This window comes from Conger conger, chromosome 18 (genome assembly GCF_963514075.1).
Source record: "Conger conger chromosome 18, fConCon1.1, whole genome shotgun sequence".
In the NCBI taxonomy this organism is placed as follows: Eukaryota; Metazoa; Chordata; class Actinopteri; order Anguilliformes; family Congridae; genus Conger; species Conger conger.
The window spans coordinates 17063027-17082754 of NC_083777.1; the positions used below are offsets into that span (position 1 = coordinate 17063027).

Below are 19728 nucleotides of genomic sequence, written 5' to 3' on the forward strand. Positions count from 1 at the left end.
CACCCGTGACTGAGTGTCGGAGGGGCTGACGTGGTGAGACAGGGACTCGAAACGAGGACACGGAGAAAGGCTGACGCCGTGCCGCCAGGGCTGAGAGACCAGCGCATGACTGAGCAACAGGAAGTGGGCCACAATGACAGATTCTGTTTCCATCACGGCACAGGACGTTCTCCAGCGAACGGACACAGGACAACGGGACGCCTTCTTCGGGGCTGAGAACGTCAGCCGGGCCCGGAAAGCGACCTTTCGGCCCACAACCTGACACAGACCCGATCGCCCTGTGACCGGTGATCGGCAGCTCAGTCACCGCTGACAAAATCTGCGAGGGGGCCAAATCTTTGCCCCGGTCCCTGCCCAAAAAGGCGGGCCCCACGCATGACTCAGAGACCTTTAACAGAGCGGTGACCCCCCCTCTCCCTCAGCCTCCTTCAGTTCTTTCATACGACACGCAAGGTAAGGACAGGGCCCCCATTGTTCTGGCCTGAGAACATTCTGGAAGGCGGTCACGAAAGGGTGGGCCTGGACATCGTTACGGCTCCCTGGTGCCTCGCACGCTGAGAAGTGCCGCTTTTGTAATCCGACGTGGGCCTCCCTCCCCTTCTCTGATCTTTAGCTGCTGACGATCGGTGGCCATTAAACGGAAGAGGAGCGGCGTGAAAGTTTAAAGCCGCACTCAGAGCGCGGAGATCAGAGGCGCTGAGATCTTCACACAGCGCGCCAGTGGCCCGGCCTGTATTCACGCGCTGCGGGTCCCGCGGAAATAAAAGCCGGGGCATTTAGCAGCAGGGCAACGGAGTGCGCAGACAAGTGGCACGCTAAACACCAGCCAGTCACACGGGTTGAGTGACAGGGGTGGGGGCGGATAAATTGGCCCTGCGGCCCCATACACGGCCTTTTAGCTACGTGTCATCATAGACGCCTGAAGGCTTTCAGGGAGCGCTGAAAGGGGCAAATTAACTGGTAATAACGTCTAATAAGTGTAGGAAGCGACCAGACGCATAAGAAGCTCCCAGAAGCTTCTCTCCCTTATGGCTCACATACAAGACGAAGGTTGAAGCTCGGGTACCCGATAAACACAAAACGCCCCCTCCCTCCCCCTTGCCTTTGTCTATACTGACAGCACACACTCTCTCTGGCAGAAACCGAAGCGCTTGTGCAACTATTCCCCCTTCCTCTCCACTCCCTTTAGCAGGGCCAGGGATGGCGTGAACTCTAAAGCCACGCGTCCCCGGGCCAGCACCCCTTCCCTCCTCTATCGCTTCCTCTCTTTCCTCTCTCGCTTCCTGTGTGAGGCCGCCCTCCACAGCTATAATGAGATTCAGGCAAAGATGCTTTTAATTCCCATAAATCTACATATTTTGAAGGAAAAGAAAAGCCGTTGGTGAGCGGTGGGGTTGATGGGGTGACGGTGTGCGTAACAGCTGACAATAAGCGGAGGAAAGGCGGTTACAGGGGAGCGACGGTGAATAATGATCCGTAGAGCTTCTAAAATAAGGCCGGCACTGACACATATTAATCAGCGCTCTCCCCTCCGGAGTGGCAGAAGCGCACTCCTCGGTCCGTCTGACGGACGGCGATCGGCAGTTTGTTACTAAATTCAGCTGAAGAAGGAGCTGAATGGCGGCTCCGTTCCCTGGCACCGCCGTGCCCCTCCTGAGCTCGGATTTCAAACAATTAATGAAATACACCGAGCCGTCAGTCACCCACCGGGCTCCGCCTCCACAGTAAATCACACTCATTAATATCTCATCCCCCGCAGTGATTTACCACAGAGACGGAGCCTCCATGGAGAGGCAGCACCCAGCTCCCTGCCTCAGTTCTTACCCATAAAACAGCCCGCACTGCAGGGTCAGCTCAGCCCAGAGAAGAGAGGCCAGACCCCAGCCAAGGCTCCGGCAGGGCTGCTTACAGTAATTCTGGAGGAGTGGCGGAGAGTGGAGGAGTCGGACTGCTCCCAGAGAACACGGACTGTGGTAACCCCAGCGCCGATTACACCCATCTCTAAGACGACTACAACAGTCATCAGAAGCACTTACTGTATCTGTACTTTACAGCGCTTTTAATGATGTTATAGTGCTTTATGATGAAGGGTATGGGGAAAGGGGCATGACTCACCCGAACTACCACCCACCTGAATGATGCAAGGTGGCCATTTTGCGGAAGAACACTCAACACACATCATCCTTGCATCATGCTGCATGAAGAAGCATATGTACAACAAACACTTGTCTGTGTGAGTTTAAGTAGCATTAAAAATGAAAAAAGCTACAATTAGTTGGGTCAAATGATAGGACATACGCATGGGGGAGGCGTTAGACTAGGCGTTAGGAGAGCCTTCCTGCTGACTCGTCACAGCTGAATCGGCCCCTGATCTGAAAGAGAAAAGAGGGGAGGGGGAGAGAGATGGGGAGAGAGACAGGGAGAGAATGAGAAAGAGGGGAAAGAGAGAGGGAGAGAGAATGAGCAAGGAGGAGGGAGAGAGGGGGGAGAACATGGGCTCTAAAGCCAAGGATTTTCCTGTAATAGAGTAAGAGAGAGAATGAGAGTGCAAGTGAGAGAAAGAGCAAGAGCAAGAATAAGAGTGCTAGTGGGAGAAAGACAGAGAGAAAGAGCAGGAAAAAGGAGAGAGAAATAAATAGAGCGGCTTGTGAGAGATGCATGTTCCTCTCCTCCGCAGGCTTGGTTCTGTAAAAGGGATGGAGCTGGGCGTCTGGGAGAGATGCAGCAGAGGGTAAATTAGGTGACCACGACAAACAAGTGTTCCGGTCCACAGCACATCCATCAGACCACAGGGCAAGTAACAGCAGCAGCAGCGTTAACCAGCTCCACTCAACTCCATTCACTCACAGACCGCTAAAACAACTCAACCCTGAGCGCAATCCAACAGACCGGCAATCTGGTGCAAGCGGAGAGAACGTTAATCTGGGGTACGATGAACCGCGGGGTGAGAAAATCCAAACCGTGTTGCGGCACTAATGAGATCGTCTGTGTAACACCTGCAAGTTAGCTCTCGTGGAACATGCTACTCCAGATAACACCAGCTGCTGCAAGTTACATAATCGCTGCCAATTATAAAATAAGTGGAAGGAAGGGAAAACATTTAAACGTGCCGCTCAGAAGGTGAGAATTCACTCCAAACGAAGCACATCTAAAATGGTGGACGCTTGCGTGTCTCCAGCATTCCAGAGCAACGCTGCCACCAGCATCCATGTTCTACACCGTGCATCTCCACAGCTGCCTGCAATAACTAAACTAATTAAAGTCATTGAAAATCAGTGTCAAGATTCGCCTCAGTGATTTCTTCCTCGGAAGAAGTCCTTCAGACACCTGCGTTTCTGCAGTGCTCTGGGCAGATGATTGCTCCTCCCTTGTTAAGCTGCTTCTTCTCCACGTTAAGAGCATGGAGAGTCTATATTCAAATCTTGTGAGCACGAGCCGTACTACACACTTTAGTGGAATCACAGGAAGGTAAGCTCATTCACTGGATGCTTGAACATTATTTTCCAGGAGTAGCTGAGCTTTCCATGCATATCTGAATCAGCAACAATTCCATCTTGTGTGAGATCCATACAGTAAATTAACATTACAGAAGATTTATAACACTAGGAAATGTCACTACTTCTACACAGCGGAGACAATTTACTTGGATGGACTACTAGAGACTTGTGTGATAGAGAATTACCCTGGGAGGAAGAGTGGTTCTTTAAACATGCTGGCCTTCTACCTCCAACTCATATGTATTTATTCACGACTTACATTTACATTCTGAATATCTGAATAAAGATGGATAATCTCTTATGAAAATGCAACAATTCGAGGAGGAAGTGTGAACTATATCTACACTATACTGTGTATGACTGCATACAGTACCTGCAGTGAAGACATGAAATCAACACTACAGTATATGCTACCTGTATATGGATATATAATGGACTGTACAAACATGACTGGAATGGAACATGAATAAAAAATGAATGAGTTAATATTTTCCATGGAGAGTGCTGGTCCAGCCCTTTAGGTACAGTATCAAGTCACACAATTCAGTCAGTTCTGCAGATACAACAGACACCATACTGAACAGTTCCATACACATACCTTTTTCTTTATTACAATATGAAGAAGCTTCAAATAATTTGTTTCTTTACATATGAATATCACATACGCCCACATTTGAACAGAGAAATTATGTGAACGGTCCCTTCAGATACAAATTGTGTAAAATACTTCAGTTTTTTTTTTTCTGAATTCAGGTGATAAAAAAAAAAAAAAAAAAACATTTCAGAGGTCTTTATATTTATACATTTGAGCACACATATACACGTGTGGCAATATTACATATCACATTTCAAGACAACATATAAAATAAAAACCAAAAAATAGAACAGCTGTATAAATTACAACAGAAGCCCTCACAACCGCAAATACAAGAAATCTTTGCTAACCACAAAACACTCCTCCAATCAGTGCAACAGATTTGAAAATACCTTTGAACTGGTGACACAGGTGAGTGCTGACCTCATTACAGGTGAAACAAACAGGTGATCCCAGCACGGGGGACAGACCCCTTTGATACAGGTGAAGAATCAGGTAAATTCAGAACAGGTGATATGTACAATTGGCTGCTAAATTCCATACTAAAAATGAATGCTGGTGTTTTTTTTTTTCGTTTTAGTGTAAGCGTGTTTACAATCACACAGGACCGACCTTACACTGACCTTTAAGCACACAAACTTCCAAGCCAAAATAAGACGCACAGAGAGAGAGGCAGAAAGTGGAGAGGGAGAGAGACGGGAGGAAAATAAAACAAAAACAATTGAGATATAAAAGAAAGAAAAAGAGAGGAGCGAAAGATGTGGAAACGGAGACAGAAGCGGCGGAGAGATAGCGAGAAACCACGAGACGAGGAGAGAGAGAGAGGGAGAATGGAAGGGAGAGGAAGAAAGCGAGGGACGCACTACGGAGAGGGGAAAAAGTCATCCTGTCTGCGCGTTTGCGTCCCTTCCGCAGACGGGCTGCTCCGTGGCCTCTGGGCCGATGGCAGGGATAAGTTATTCATGCAGCTGCAGCGGCGCTGATAATCTGCTCTGTCTGTCCCTCGCTGAGACTGACGGCTCTATACGAGCCGCCTACCCCAAAATACTGAATAACGAAGAGGCTCGAGGGGGGGGGGGGGGGGGCGCAGTCAGAGGGATCCCCTTAAAAAGACACCCCCCGACGTTACAGCAGGATAACGGCATCCCAACGCGGTTTCCAAGCGCATCTAATTCAACCGGTCCAATAACTTACACATAGATTCAATCACCTCTGTGTGACATCACATAATATGACAGCTCAAAAAAATTAAATGTATAAATAAATGGAACCATACTCTGATCTGTAAACAAGTTTTTTTTTGTTTTTTTGCCAAATGGCATTTTAAAATGCCAAGAATTTGTTCGACAGTGAAACTTCATATTTTAACCACACTTGCACATTGTACTTCACTGTAAACACAGTGAGTTAATGCCTCTGTGGTGTGTGGTCCATAACGTGTCAGGTGAGGAACACCACGGAGCTTGTGTGGTACGTATGCCAGATAGCCAATAGCTGTCTGCTGACTCTTCCTGAACCAGCTGGAAACCAAAATATTCCAGATGAAAGAGTCGGCTCACTTTGTACTCAAAATGAGAAATGAATCACAAAACAAAGACTCAACATTACGTACAAGTTCAATAAAAGTAGCTTGCATGGCTCTGAGCCTGAATTTAAAAAAAAAGGAAAAAGAAACAGGGAAAACGATATTTTACACTTTAGTGTGAACTGCAGACCCATGATATTATTTACAAGTGGACATGAACATTTTTGTAAAAAAAGTAATAACCTTTGTACCAAAGAATAGAGCAACAAATTGCACCAGAACAAAACAGGCCATCCATCATTTAATAAAAAGACTAAATATCACAAAAGTTAAAATACATACATTGTGTTTTCTCCGTCTCATTTGATTCGAGACGTGTGGTACTTGCATGTACCACGTTAAAAAACAAAACACAAACCCCAGTGGCTGTTGAGGGTACTGCATGAATCCTGTCGTAGCTCAGCTGCAGGACCCTTTCACCAGGTGAGGTCAAACAATTCAAGTCGCATAACCACGGCAACCACAAAACTATACATAGTACATATCCACACCTCCAAACGCCAAAGTGTGCAAACGTTCAGTGTCATGAGCGTGGGAGAACCAGACTCAAGACCGTCGGGAGGGGGGAGGGGGCAGTGTGCTCGGATAACCCTCCCTGGATTAAAGCCACCTTTCACAATGAAGAAATGCCTCAGCAAGGCGTGACCGTACTTGCCGTTAATTACTCACACAAAGTCGGCGGATTACAATGAAAAATATACCTTCTTTAAGTCATGCTTTTTTTTCGGAGTTACTGTACAACACACACACATACACACACGGTGCGCACCTGTGCTTTTTCTCTGTACAGAGACACCAAATTCGACCCAGCTGCTCACTGCGCCCCCTGCTGGTCCATCAGGACTATACACTTCTGTGTCAGAGGACACCTGCCCTCAGCATCACAGACAGGTCTGTGAAGGGGACCTGTCACGCGCTGCTGGGCGGGGCCTAAAGGTGCAGGAGGAGCAGAACCGAAACGTATAGACTGCAGGGAATTGTGGGTAAGTGGCTACCTAGCAGAATCATATTTCCTGGGCTTTAAAACAGATGTTGCAGTTTGACTCTATTGCTGCTGCAACACAAAACCATGTGAGCAGAGGGCCAATCAGAGAGCAGCGACACAAAGCCACGTGAGCAGAGGGCCAAGAGGGCCAATCAGGGAGCGGCTACAGAAAGCCACCCGAGGAGAGGGCCAATCAGAGGGCTGTACAGGGCTCAGACGCAGGTGCCCTGGTGTGGGACTGCGTGCTGCTTGCGGTTCTTCAGCCCCAGGCTCCTCTCTTTGATGTCGAAGGGTTTCTGCGGGGACGTATCGATGAGGGCACTGCCGATGGCCAGACCTGCGGAGAGGAGAGACACACAGGTGGGTGAAGATTTAGCCGAAAGCTCAGCACTGAGACACTCACTCTCCCCTGTTCTGTCATGTGGTGGGTAAATGCGCCCGTGTGTGCATCGGTACTTGTGTGTGGGTGTGTGTATATGTCTGTGTATATATATGTGTGTGTGTGTGTGTGTGTGTGTGTGTGTTGTGTGCGTGTGCGTGTTTGTTTAAGTCTTTCCTCAGGACCAGATGAGACCCATGTGAAAGTTACTGAGCACGCCAGGAGAAATGTTGTCTTGGTTATTTGATCAAAAGGCAAAACAAATATTTGCAAACACAATCACAGACTTCCCACTCTGAGCGCAACAGGCCTAATCCTGCCTTTTAGGGTGGTGGCTACAAGTAAATCCGTTTTCCGCGCATGGTTCCAAATAACCAAAAAGCTCATTGTCTCAGCATAATGTGGCCCTAAAGCGTCAGAACATTTCATACACAATAAAAGGCAGATTAGTGAGCCATTCCCCACAGAGGCTGTAAGACCGGGGCAGATCTGGGACAGGAGTGCTGCTTCCTCCTGATCTCAGGCCTGGAGAGAGAGGCGCTAAAAAGGCTGAAATCCTGGAAGAAGGAGCCAGGCAGGAACCTCACACTGCCCGCCTGGTTACCTGCCAATGCCAGGCAGCAGCTGCTTTCACTGTGAGTGGATAATGTCGCACACATTCAGACACAGAGACAGAGACAGAGACAGAGACAGAGACAGAGACAGAGACAGAGACAGAGACAGAGACAGAGACAGAGACAGAGACAGAGAGAGAGAGAGAGACAGAGAGAGAGACAGGGACAGAGACAGAGACACACAGACACACAGACACACAGACACACAGACACACAGACACACACAACAGGTAGGTGGCATTTCTGTCTGGCCGATGTTCCACTGATAAAACTGCACAATAGCTGCTTTTCATTCACAGCACAACAGTCACGGTGTAAATATGCCAGATAACACACCCAGAGGCAAAAAAGCACTGAAATAATAAATGACATTTTAAAAGGTGCAGTTACAGCCACTGTCACTGACGAGCAAAAAAAGACCGTGCAGCCTCTCTCTTATATTTCTGGGAGGAATCAGGGACTATGATATGACATCACATCATAATTTCCATCTCTATCCCACAAACACACGCAAAATATTTCTCAAACACATACAGTACTTCAGTCCACTTATTTTCCAGCCTGGTGTCTGCTGGCACGATAAACAATAGCACCGAGCAGCAAGGCATCATGGGTAGAGGGACACGCCAGTCAGCTGAGTTCTGTTAAAAGCAGACCCTCAACCATTCCCTGAGCTGTGCCACAAATCATCTGAAATCCACTTCCTGTCTTCTGACACACCGCTGTTCCTCCTTACCAAAGCAATACAATTAACTAAAGGAACAATTCACTGCTCGAGAACTGCCAGTCCAAAAGCATTTCATTAACTGAGCCAGCATGACGTACTCACTTCAGTAGAACATGCCATTCGGTGAGAAGTTCTCAACTTTCTGCATTTATGATAAGGAGCAGGGTCAAAGTAACCACAGTTATATTTTGGAGAGGGAGGTAAGAACGACAACATGATAACAACATTTGTGCGCACAGATGTGTTTGTTTGGGAGACGTGCAAATTATGGGGGTTGGTGCAGGCAGGTGTGACAGTACCGGAATCTTTTTTTTTTTTATGGAAGGCCAATTATTGTACAACTCTGAATAACAGCGAGCTTGTATATTTCTGTTCGGAATAACGTGCTGAAATCCGGATATTCCCTTCTGCGTAGTAAAAATACATTAAAATAATAAACAAAACCATCTTCCACAGTCAACAAAACTAAAACATTTGTAAAAAAAAAGCAGTCTCCTGGATGAACACATCTGTCCTTCTGCCGCACAATTAAGGATGACGCTAAATAATCAAATTAGTGCCAGCGAGAGTTCTGAAGTAACGCGCGGTCTTCGTTAACAGAACATTAAACCCGCTTTTTTAATGAGGCTCTCTGTCAGGTGAGCTGGTGGGATGATTAACTTGGCTGCACAGGGGAAAACAACACGCCTAATTAAAGTAACGGCTGTCTGACGGAGGCGCGGGGGTCTGTTCCGCCTCGACGCTTTCCGAGGGCGAGTCCACCTGGACGGACGCGGAACGCGCCCACAATGAGGCGGGCGTGCTGTGAGGACGAGATAAAGCCGCTGCCCGCTCACTCCCGCCCCCCCCCGCGCGCATCCGCGAGAGGCTCCGGGCAGGGGGAGGGCCATCCATCACGCCCGGACCGAACGCGGTCTAATCAGCCCCCGCCTCTCCGCCACACCGACGCACACACGGCCGCGGCGCTAACACTCCTCCAAAGCTCTGCCATTCACCGGCATAATGAAACCAGAGGACAAATACATTCAATCATAATAAAGCCCAACTTGTAGTGTTTTTGAAGTGCCTAAAAGCCACTTATAAATCTGGTCTTATTCCCCTTATTTCAGTTACTTTTTATTTGTGTTAATTCGGCAGTGTCGAATCGGTTGTATACGTACATCCGTTGATTTTCTCCGCAGGAAGGCTCTAATACGTCTGTAGCATTTTTAGTGCGGCGAAATCAAATCACAGCACCACCGGACACCTTGCCTCCTCCAACACCGACAGCCAGAAAGACACAGAGCTAATCATACTCCAGGAACGGGTTAGCTGAAGTGTGTCAGAGGGTCAAGACATTAAGACGTACTCCATAAACCTTAACTACATTTCCACTGAACCTATTCTATTTGGTAATTTACTGTTAGCGCGTGTCAAACAGCCAGTTTTTATCACTATTTCCAGAAAATGAAATGACATCACCCCGGCAGCACAACATCACTGCGTCAGCCGAGATTTAACGTCTTAAAAAAACAAGGCTTTGAAGTTGTTTTGACTTACAGTCAAGCATTTTGTTTCTAGTCAGAAGCTTTAAAAATGATGATAACAGCATGAATGTAGGCTACAGCAAATGTAAGAACACACAGTAACTGCATCATAAATTAAATGTGTCAAGATGAATGCTTGTGAATGCAAACACGTCGGAAAACAGAATCAATGTGTCAGAAAGCGGGCTGAACGCTTCAGAACGGCCAGCCTTGCTGCTACACCCCTCACTCCTAACTCCAGGCCGATAATCATACGTTTCTGTGCTTACAACAGCACATCCAACTCCATTCAGTTCAGGTTCCTGTTTTTCCACTCAACAACAAGATTTTATTTTTTTTATTCAGTGGTATCTCAGGTTTAGTGTGATCATTTTTATATAGCCAAGATTTCAGTGTTGGCTGTGTGGGAAAAATGGAAAGAAATTTGTGACTGACAGGAGTGCTGATTGACAGCAATGAAAATAGAAGCTTCACCCTCACCCCCACAGATCATAGAGCAGAGCCCAGTACGTGCTCTAAGAACACCTGTCTGCAGCCCAGACATACAGAAGAGCAATTTAAAAGCATCAGAACGTAAAGGTCAAACCCTTCAGTGTTGAACTCACCCACATACATACGCACAGTCTCTCTCTCTCTCTCTCTCTCTCTCTCTCTCTCTCTCTCTCTCTCTCTCTCTCTCTCTCTCTCTCTCTCTCTCTCTCTCTCTCTCTCTCTCTCTCTCTCTCTCTCTCTCTCTCTCTCTCTCTCTCTCTCTCTCTCTCTCACTCACACACACACACACACACACACACACACACACACACACACACACACACACACACACACACACACACACACACACACTCTATCAAATGTCTATAAGCTGGCACACATACTCAAACACAGCACACACACACTTTCCCAAAACATGTGCTCGTGCACGCACGCACGCGCACGCGCACGCGCGCACGCACACACGCACGCACGCACACACGAGCAGCAGGCCCAGCTACAGTATGCTAATACGATAAACTAAATCTGTAAAGTGCATGTTGCGTACAGAGCCAGCGTGTGTGAGTGGCAGGCTAGCAGGCTGGGATGCAGAAGGTCTCACAGTTTGAACGGTAAGCTGGTCAGTCACACACAGCGTATCACAAGGGGCTTACCAGCATGCACCTGAGTGTCATCTACAGCACGCAAACACAGACATACCGCCTTGTTTAGGGTCCCTCTTTTACCTCTCCCACCCCCCCCGCCCCCCCACCCTCTTACCCAACCCCAGCTCCCCCCCCCCCCCGCTTCCTCCTCACCGCACACCACTGCTCCCACCCCCTCCACCAATCAGTAAACACATTACCAGGATGAAAACACGCGGCGGGGTGTATTTCAGGTTTGTGCCTCCAGCAGAGGCTTTTCTGGAACCGACCGCACGACTGTTAAATCTCTTAGGAGATGCACTCAGGTGGGTCACTGCCTTACAAGGAAGAGAGCTCTCCTTGCTCATCGGATCCATAAATCTGACCTTTTTTCCAATAACGTCTGTTCTAGGGACTGGCTGTAAAAAGCTTGTGGGTTTTTAAAAATGCGGACCATGTCAGTCTCGCAGGAGAGAACAGCCAGCTATGACAACTCTCTCTCTCTCTCTCTCTCTCTCTCTCTCTCTCTCTCTCTCTCTCTCTCTCTCTCTCTCTCTCTCTCTCTCTCTCTCTCTCACACACACACACACACACACACACACACACACACACACACACACACACACACACACACACACACACACACACTCTATCAAATGTCTATAAGCTGGCACACATACTCAAACACAGCACACACACACTTTCCCAAAACATGTGCTCGTGCACGCACGCACGCGCACGCGCACGCGCGCACGCACACACGCACGCACGCACACACGAGCAGCAGGCCCAGCTACAGTATGCTAATACGATAAACTAAATCTGTAAAGTGCATGTTGCGTACAGAGCCAGCGTGTGTGAGTGGCAGGCTAGCAGGCTGGGATGCAGAAGGTCTCACAGTTTGAACGGTAAGCTGGTCAGTCACACACAGCGTATCACAAGGGGCTTACCAGCATGCACCTGAGTGTCATCTACAGCACGCAAACACAGACATACCGCCTTGTTTAGGGTCCCTCTTTTACCTCTCCCACCCCCCCCCGCCCCCCCCACCCTCTTACCCAACCCCCAGCTCCCCCCCCCCCGCTTCCTCCTCACCGCACACCACTGCTCCCACCCCCTCCACCAATCAGTAAACACATTACCAGGATGAAAACACGCGGCGGGGTGTATTTCAGGTTTGTGCCTCCAGCAGAGGCTTTTCTGGAACCGACCGCACGACTGTTAAATCTCCACAGGAACATCGAATTATCCCGCAGCCCACTGTTTGATTCTGGGCTACAGCCGCATGCAAAGCGGCAGGAAGCTGATTTGGCTCCGCCGTCCTTCAGTAAAACGAGGTTACAGCCCTGCGTAACGCTCAGGAAAAACTCCTCCACTAATATTCGGACTTGATTTCCAGACGGAAGCGGGGATTTTGACTTGTCATGTGGTGTGCGGTGTAAATCAGGGTGAGATAAAAGGTTAGGGTGCACACTGATGTCTCAAACTACAAATTATCTATACAATGCGAGAGAATTCATTCTGCAATAATCCAACTTTACAACATTCATTTCCCTCAGCTGTTACAGGATGTGAATACAAATACTTGGAATTTAATTTGTATCCAGATCTGTTGTTATACATTTCTGGTTAATGAATCTTGTACGATATATTTGTAGTGAATTGAAAATTCTAGCAAAAGGCAGGGAATTGAGACCTATTGCTTGCCAAGTATGTCAGAAAAAAACAAAAACAAATCAACACATCGGGAGAAATCCTGTATTCCTCCAGCTATAAAAATGATTTCCTCTGGTAGATGGGTCAGGGTTAATGAGTTCAGCTGATGAAGGACAGGGCCCACACTGTCCACAAAGGTTTACTAGCCCGAGCTATGCTGCAACTAGCACAATCTCCTCAAACCCAAACACTACTTAAAGCACCACACCAGGGTCGCTCAATCTGAAACTAGGTCCCAACAGTACGGTTTAAATCCTAAATCTCCTTCTCACGACTATTATGGCAATATCGTAGGTTCTTTTACCGACTACAACCATATTTTTTAGCATCTTCTCTGTACCTCGCTACAATATTTAAGTGCACACACTAAGAGACTCTAGATAAGAAGGTCTTTCAAAGAGCCAGGGTGTACACTTTGCTACCCCAAGATATTTGCACATTTCATCAGTCCCGCAATTAAGGGGGGGGGGGGGGGTGGAGAGATGCAGAGAGATGGAGAGAGATGGAGAGAGATGGAGAGAGGTGGAGAGAGATGGAGAGAGATGGAGAGAGATGGAGAGAGATGCAGAGAGATGGAGAGAGATGGAGAGAGATGGAGAGGGAGGGTGTGGACATAGAGAGGGGGGGACAGGGCCAGAGAGTGGTGGAGCAGAGGGGAAATCTATGGGGGAGAAAGGCGATCCTGAGAGAGTGGTAATGAGAGTGGAGCACTGGGGTTATCAGCAACCACAGACAGAGACAAAGCAGAGGATGTCCAACTTCCTGATTGATCCCGTTGTGCTAAACATAGGCCACGCAGGGCAGGTCTGCGGCCAGCCAGGCGATGATGAGACCGGGGAGAGAAACACGAGGAAAAGCTGCTCCCCCGTATAAAACACACGGCCATGCTGAGATGCAGTAGACATCACAGCTCTTTCGCCCTGGGCCACCCGTTAAATGACAGTTTTTCTCTCTCCAAGGGACTTTTCAACAGGAATCCCCCCATTTTCAATCAACATTTTGTGGAATTCATGCCATTAAATTTCATATCCCTGTAGATTTTTGTAATCCAATATCATTTCGGTGTATTTGCCGTCATGCGTTACAGTTAATCTGTTGGTGAAATCTCCTGTATCAGGTTTGGAAAAGAATGAGCTCTTATCAATCAACACAGCGGAAACACTGAACAATAAACATCACAAAGAATCTTTATCCTTAATTATAATGACCAAACAGCAGAGCTACGCTGTATAACAGCTGCTTTTGCCACACGTTTGTTTTAGATAGAATAGGGTAAGACATAATACCCTATAGACGAGTCAGTTATGAGGAAATAATTGACCGACAGGGTGGTGCTACGGTGAGACGTGGAGGGCCGTTTACCACCCTGAAGGGCGCGTGATCACTCTCCTCACTCGTGTGTCGAAAGTTACGTCTTACAACACACTGCCGAAATGAACATGCTAGGTTGCATTACATTTGAAACATCTCCCATGGTTATGTAAAGTGAAACTCAATGCAAAGTAGCCTACAGTAACATATTTTTGTCACCAGGTTGGCTATAACCGGACTACCTGCATTACTTACAAATACATTGTGTATGGTGTTGCACGCATTTTAGCTGTGAAAAAATTCCGTGCAGCTGTTTGATCTGTTCTCATTCGCAATTCACTCCCAAGTGACACTTCTCGGCCAATCAGAATGCCGTATTTGCCCTAGGTGGTCCGTGCCGTGGTATAACAGTGAATAATGCTTTGTGCTCTTTCTCACAGAAGTGGTATCACACTAATCATACATAAACATTTGAGCAAGCAGCACATCACATTGTTGTCAACACTTAGGGACCAATAAGGAGCGCTGCTTTGGAGGAACGTTAGGAATTCCCAGCTGCCTTCAGGCTATGGATTCACAAGCACAAGGGAGGCAGACTAAGACAGGAAGTGACGTCACAAAGCTGCATTGTGGGGTTGTGACTTGTAGAGAAGGTCTTTGGGGAGGGCCTGCCTGACCCCCATCAGACTGCAGGATGGATTACATCCCCACCCCCCCTCTCCCTTCCCATGCCCCCAGATAGAAAGGCTTTCTTTAATATTCTGCTTGAAGTCTTCCACGGACTCTCTCCGATTTCCCCAGCGATGATCAGCCAGAGTTCTGACGAGAGCGTCCGGACTCTTAGGAGATGCACTCAGGTGGGTCACTGCCTTACAAGGAAGAGAGCTCTCCTTGCTCATCGGATCCATAAATCTGACCTTTTTTCCAATAACGTCTGTTCTAGGGACTGGCTGTAAAAAGCTTGTGGGTTTTTAAAAATGCGGACCATGTCAGTCTCGCAGGAGAGAACAGCCAGCTATGACAACACAGAGCCTGGAACAGCAAGTATTCATCTTTTCAGGCAGTATTATTAATTCATAGAGGCAGAAAATGCAGACAAAAATGCTTGGCTGTGTCTATAACAATTTTCACAATCAAGCTCTAAATCCATAATGTAGAAGTGGAGCCTGAGAAAAAGAAGGCATGTTAGATTGATCAGTACCACCATTACCTTCACCCACATGTTGATGAGGACAATGACCTTTATCTCATAGGTTCAAAGAGAGAGAAAGAGAGAGAGAGAGAGAGAGAGATTGTGAGGAAGTGATAGGGCTCTAAAGCCAGGGATTTCCTGTAATATTACACAATATTTACAACCCATTACTGTAATAAGCATACACCTCTGTACATAGTGCGTACATACACCCATTCATTAAACATTGTCTATGGGTCTATGGGGTAAAATCCATCAGCGAAAGAGAAGGAGACTACAAAGTAAGATAAATAGGCGGAAAGCCCGAGGGATGGAGAGGGTGAAAGAAATGGATGGAAGTAAGAGGGAGTGAGGGAAACATACAGTGAGAGATGACAGGTTTGAACAGTTAACAATCAGCACAGCCGAGGAGGAGAAAGGGGAAGAAAAAGTCATGCGTTTTCTTTTTCCTTAAAAAAAAAAAAGGACACAACCCAGAAAAGCAGCTGTTAGAACTTCAAAAAGCACTTTTCACACACTCATTGCCTTGCGCTCGCAGGAAGAGGTCAAAAGAATGAAGAAGTCACCGGAAGAAAAGAAAGAGACCAAGAAAAATAAAAATAACCCGCTCTTCAAAGATTCCTCTTCAAGAGAATCCACAGAGCGCGAGAGCGAGAGAGAGAGAGAGAGAGAGTGGGGAAAAGGAGAGCGAGGGACGAGGGGAGGGGAAGAGAGAAAGCGAGCTTCGCTGTCGATGCCTGAGGTGACTTCACTCAGACACACAGAGATCAATGGTAAAACACTGTTGCCCCACTCAGCCTCTCTCTGGGGAAAGGGGGTGGGGGGGGACTCTAAATTACAGTGCAGTTCGTCTCTTTCTCTCTGTGTCTGCGGCCACATATCTGACATGTTCGCTGAGAGACACAAACCCCCACGCGAGACAGAAATCTTTACTTTCCCCACCAGACCCACAGACTCAACTCAGCTCATTGTATCAATCAGTACAGTCAAATTGTACAGCAGCATGAACCCCTGAACAGATCATTAGGCACCAGGTAAGCATCCACAAGGAGAACTGCCATTTTATTTACCATTTTCTGGAGTCATGGGAAACAGAAGCATCATAAATATTATAGGTGGAGCTGCTAAAATATGTACTGTCAATCACCTATTTGTTCCAAAAAATGAGAAAACTTTCAACTTGGGGGGACGATACGGTCAGCCCACAGGCCGACACGTGATCCAAAAAAGGATGAATTTAGGCACCCCCAGTCAAAAAGCCTTTTACAACTAATATCCAGGTGAACAAAAACACTCTGTTACAGAGTTAAACACATTTTAAAGCGAGATTGCCTTTTTATTTTCAGTTTTTACTTTTATAAATGATAAAAAAGGAAAAGGGCCCTGTTAAACATTTTTGGATTATTCTTTGTTAGTTTTTAAAAAGATGATTATTAAAGCCCAGACCCAGGTGATTTACTTGTTAGGGCTTCGATGAGTCAGGTGAATATAATTCAGGGCTGAACTTTTTATGCTGAAGTAACTCCATGACTTTTAAAGTATCCTACTGCAATTGCTGTTCTGCCTGGTGTTAACAACCATGGGTTCCTCTCAACAGTTGTCCAAGGATGCCAGAATGAAGATGGTTCATCATTTCCACAAAGAAGGAGAAGGCTTCAAAAACTCTCTCAATGTTTTAAACAATTCCACTGTCAGAAACATAATTAGAAAAATGGAAGGTAAATGGATAAACAGTTGGGAGTCAAGGCAAGGTCTGGAAAACCAAGAAAGATTTCAGATAGAAAGGCCCGAGACCTGGAGAGAAATGCTCATAAGAACCCAGTCATCACTGCAAAAGAGCTGCAAAAAACAGAAGCAAACAGAGGTCTAGCTGTTCACAGGACAACTATACAATGTACTTTAAACAACAAAAACCTACATGGCAGTTGCCAGAAAGCCTTTCGTACGACCTCAGCACAAACGTAATCGTCTGAAGTATGCAAAAGAAAATATGGAGAAGCCTGAAGCCTTGAGTAACAATGTGCGTTGGACTGACAAAACCAAAATTTAACTTTCTGGCCACCAGGTATCTTTTGGAGAAAAAAGGGTAAAGCCTTTGTAGAGAAGAACACCTTGCCAACTGTGAAGCATGGGGGTGGATCCATTATGCTTTGGGGTTGTGTGGCAGCTGGAGGCACAGGAAATATTGTGCGAGTTGAAGTAAGAACAGATTCCACTAAATATCAAGAAATTCTAGAAGCTAATGTTCAAAGGTCAATCTAGACATTGAAGTCGAAGAGAGGTTGGATGTTCCATCAAGACAATGATCCCAAGCATGCTTCAAAATCAACCATGAAGTACCTCTAGGAAAGACGGATGAAGGTTTTGGAATGGCCACCACAGTCCCCAGACTTGAATATTAGGGAAAATCGGTGGAGATCTCAAACGTGCCATACATGCAAGGAGGCCAAATGATATTTCTGAGCTAGAGGTGTTCTGCCAGGAAGAATGGGGGAAAATTCCAAAAGCAAGAATTGAAAGACTCAGCTGGCCACAGGAAGTGTTTACAAGCTGTTATAGTTGCCTGAGGAGGAGTTAGAAAGTACTAACTGACAGGGTTCCCAAACTCCTTCCATGTTTGGGTCTCCAATCACAATTGTTTTTGTCTTTTGCCATCTTGGCATTGCAAATCTTTGTTCTGACAAAATGACTTTTCTGCCCTTCCTGAAGTGCAAGTGTTCATCATTCTCATTTTCACCCAAGAGAGACAGATAGATAGACAGTCAGACACTGCAGAATACATACATGACATTACAGTCTTTTGGCTGATGCTCTTATCCACAGTGCCAAACAGTAGTGGAGAAATGCCAGGAACATGTGGTATCACCAAGAAGGCTCAGAAGTCCATGTATAATCACTAAGTGGAATATTAACCTAGCGAACAGCAATTTGAATCGTAACAAAAGACAGTACAACTCCACACCATGATAGCGATAATATCCAATATTCATAGGAAGCACGATCTTCAATCAGGGTAACACACTCAGGCTGTCATTCTCAACAAACAAGCCCGTTCCAATCTGAGGCCATTCACCCCCTCACCCCCAGTTGAGAGTGACAATGCCGTGAAACACGCTCCACCAGAGAAGGTATGTATTCTGCACTCTACCCATAATAGCCACGAATGGCAAAAAAACTGTTAAAAGCGGTCTAGTGGTGTGACTCATGCGTTCATGCTTCTGTCAGTTACAATTCAGCCATTTAGCCATTCAGCAGATGCTTTTAGCCAAAACGACAGAGGAGCGTGCATTTCATGTGGTAAGTAAACACCTTAAGAGCCAGAGATGGGGACAGTGACAGCTAAGTGCCATTGTCAAGGCTCTTGCCTTCAGACCTGCGAGATAAAGAACTGACTTCTCCCTCAGTTTAAGTTTTCTGTTGAAGTGCAATCAGCAGCGTCAGCTTGTCTCCGTGTGCACGAGCCAGTCTGGACCTGGGGTTTGAACAGGAGACGCAGAGTACAGTGGAGATGGAAAAGCCATGAAAGCCGTCCCTATGAACACGTGTACACTGTGGGGGGGGGGGGGGGGGGGGTCAGCATAGTGCACACAGCTCAAACACTTGAGTGTCTTTTAATGTGTGGACACAGCTTTAACTGATGTGCTGCTCTCTTCCTCTCTGAAGCGCCATCTGTCTCTCCTTTGTGCTCTCTCTCAAATCAGGTCGATTCAGACGGCAGTATGGACACGTGTTTGGCAAAACGCAAAAAAATTAGCACAAAGAAATCTTCATAAAAATATCCATCCATCCATCCATTATCTGAACCCGCTTATCCTGATCAGGGTCGCAGGGGGGCTGGAGCCTATCTTAGCATACATTGGGCGAAAGGCAGGAATACACCCTGGACAGGTCGCCAGTCTATTGCAGGGCACACACACCATTCACTCACACACTCATACCTACGGGCAATTTAGAGTCTCCAATCAGCCTAACGTGCATGTCTTTGGACTGTGGGAGGAAACCGGAGTACCCGGAGGAAACCCACGCAGACACGGGGAGAACATGCAAACTCCGCACAGAGAGGCCCCGGCCGACGGGGATTCGAACCCAGGACCTCCTTGCTGTGAGGCGGCAGTGCTACCCACTGCACCATCCGTGCCGCCTCATAAAAATATAAATATAGAAATTTTGTCTTTGCTTATCATACTGTTGACAAATGGCATCGCGCTGTGGGCGAGAGCAGAACCGGCAACACCCATTGTCTGAGAGGTCCTGAAAGTTCAGGGTGGACTTCCTTTCTTTTCAGACAGCACATCGCCTCTTTTCTCCCAGTAATTCAGATTTAGCAGGGAATGGTAGCTGCCTACATGTTTTGAAAATAACAGAGCCCAGTCTGTCCTTTCTGGCCTGCCAGACATGCTAATGTGTGAGCATGTCAAGCTCAATGTCATTTCAGCTGTCTGACTTCCACCACAGCCAGGAGCTGTTGCCCAATGTCTACCTTTGT

The 19728-nt window shown here is 47.0% G+C and overlaps 1 protein-coding gene across 1 annotated transcript in view; it reads right to left on the bottom strand.

Annotated features, from left to right (window-relative positions):
- Positions 1-4081: 4081 nt before the first annotated feature.
- LOC133118394 (attractin-like protein 1) overlaps positions 4082-19728 on the bottom strand; it is a 199240-nt gene continuing 183593 nt past the window's right edge. Inside the window, exon 30 of the mRNA XM_061228372.1 lies at positions 4082-6999. Coding sequence (XP_061084356.1) covers positions 6875-6999 — 125 coding nt within the window. The 3' untranslated portion in view covers positions 4082-6874. The remainder of the gene's footprint in view (positions 7000-19728) is intronic.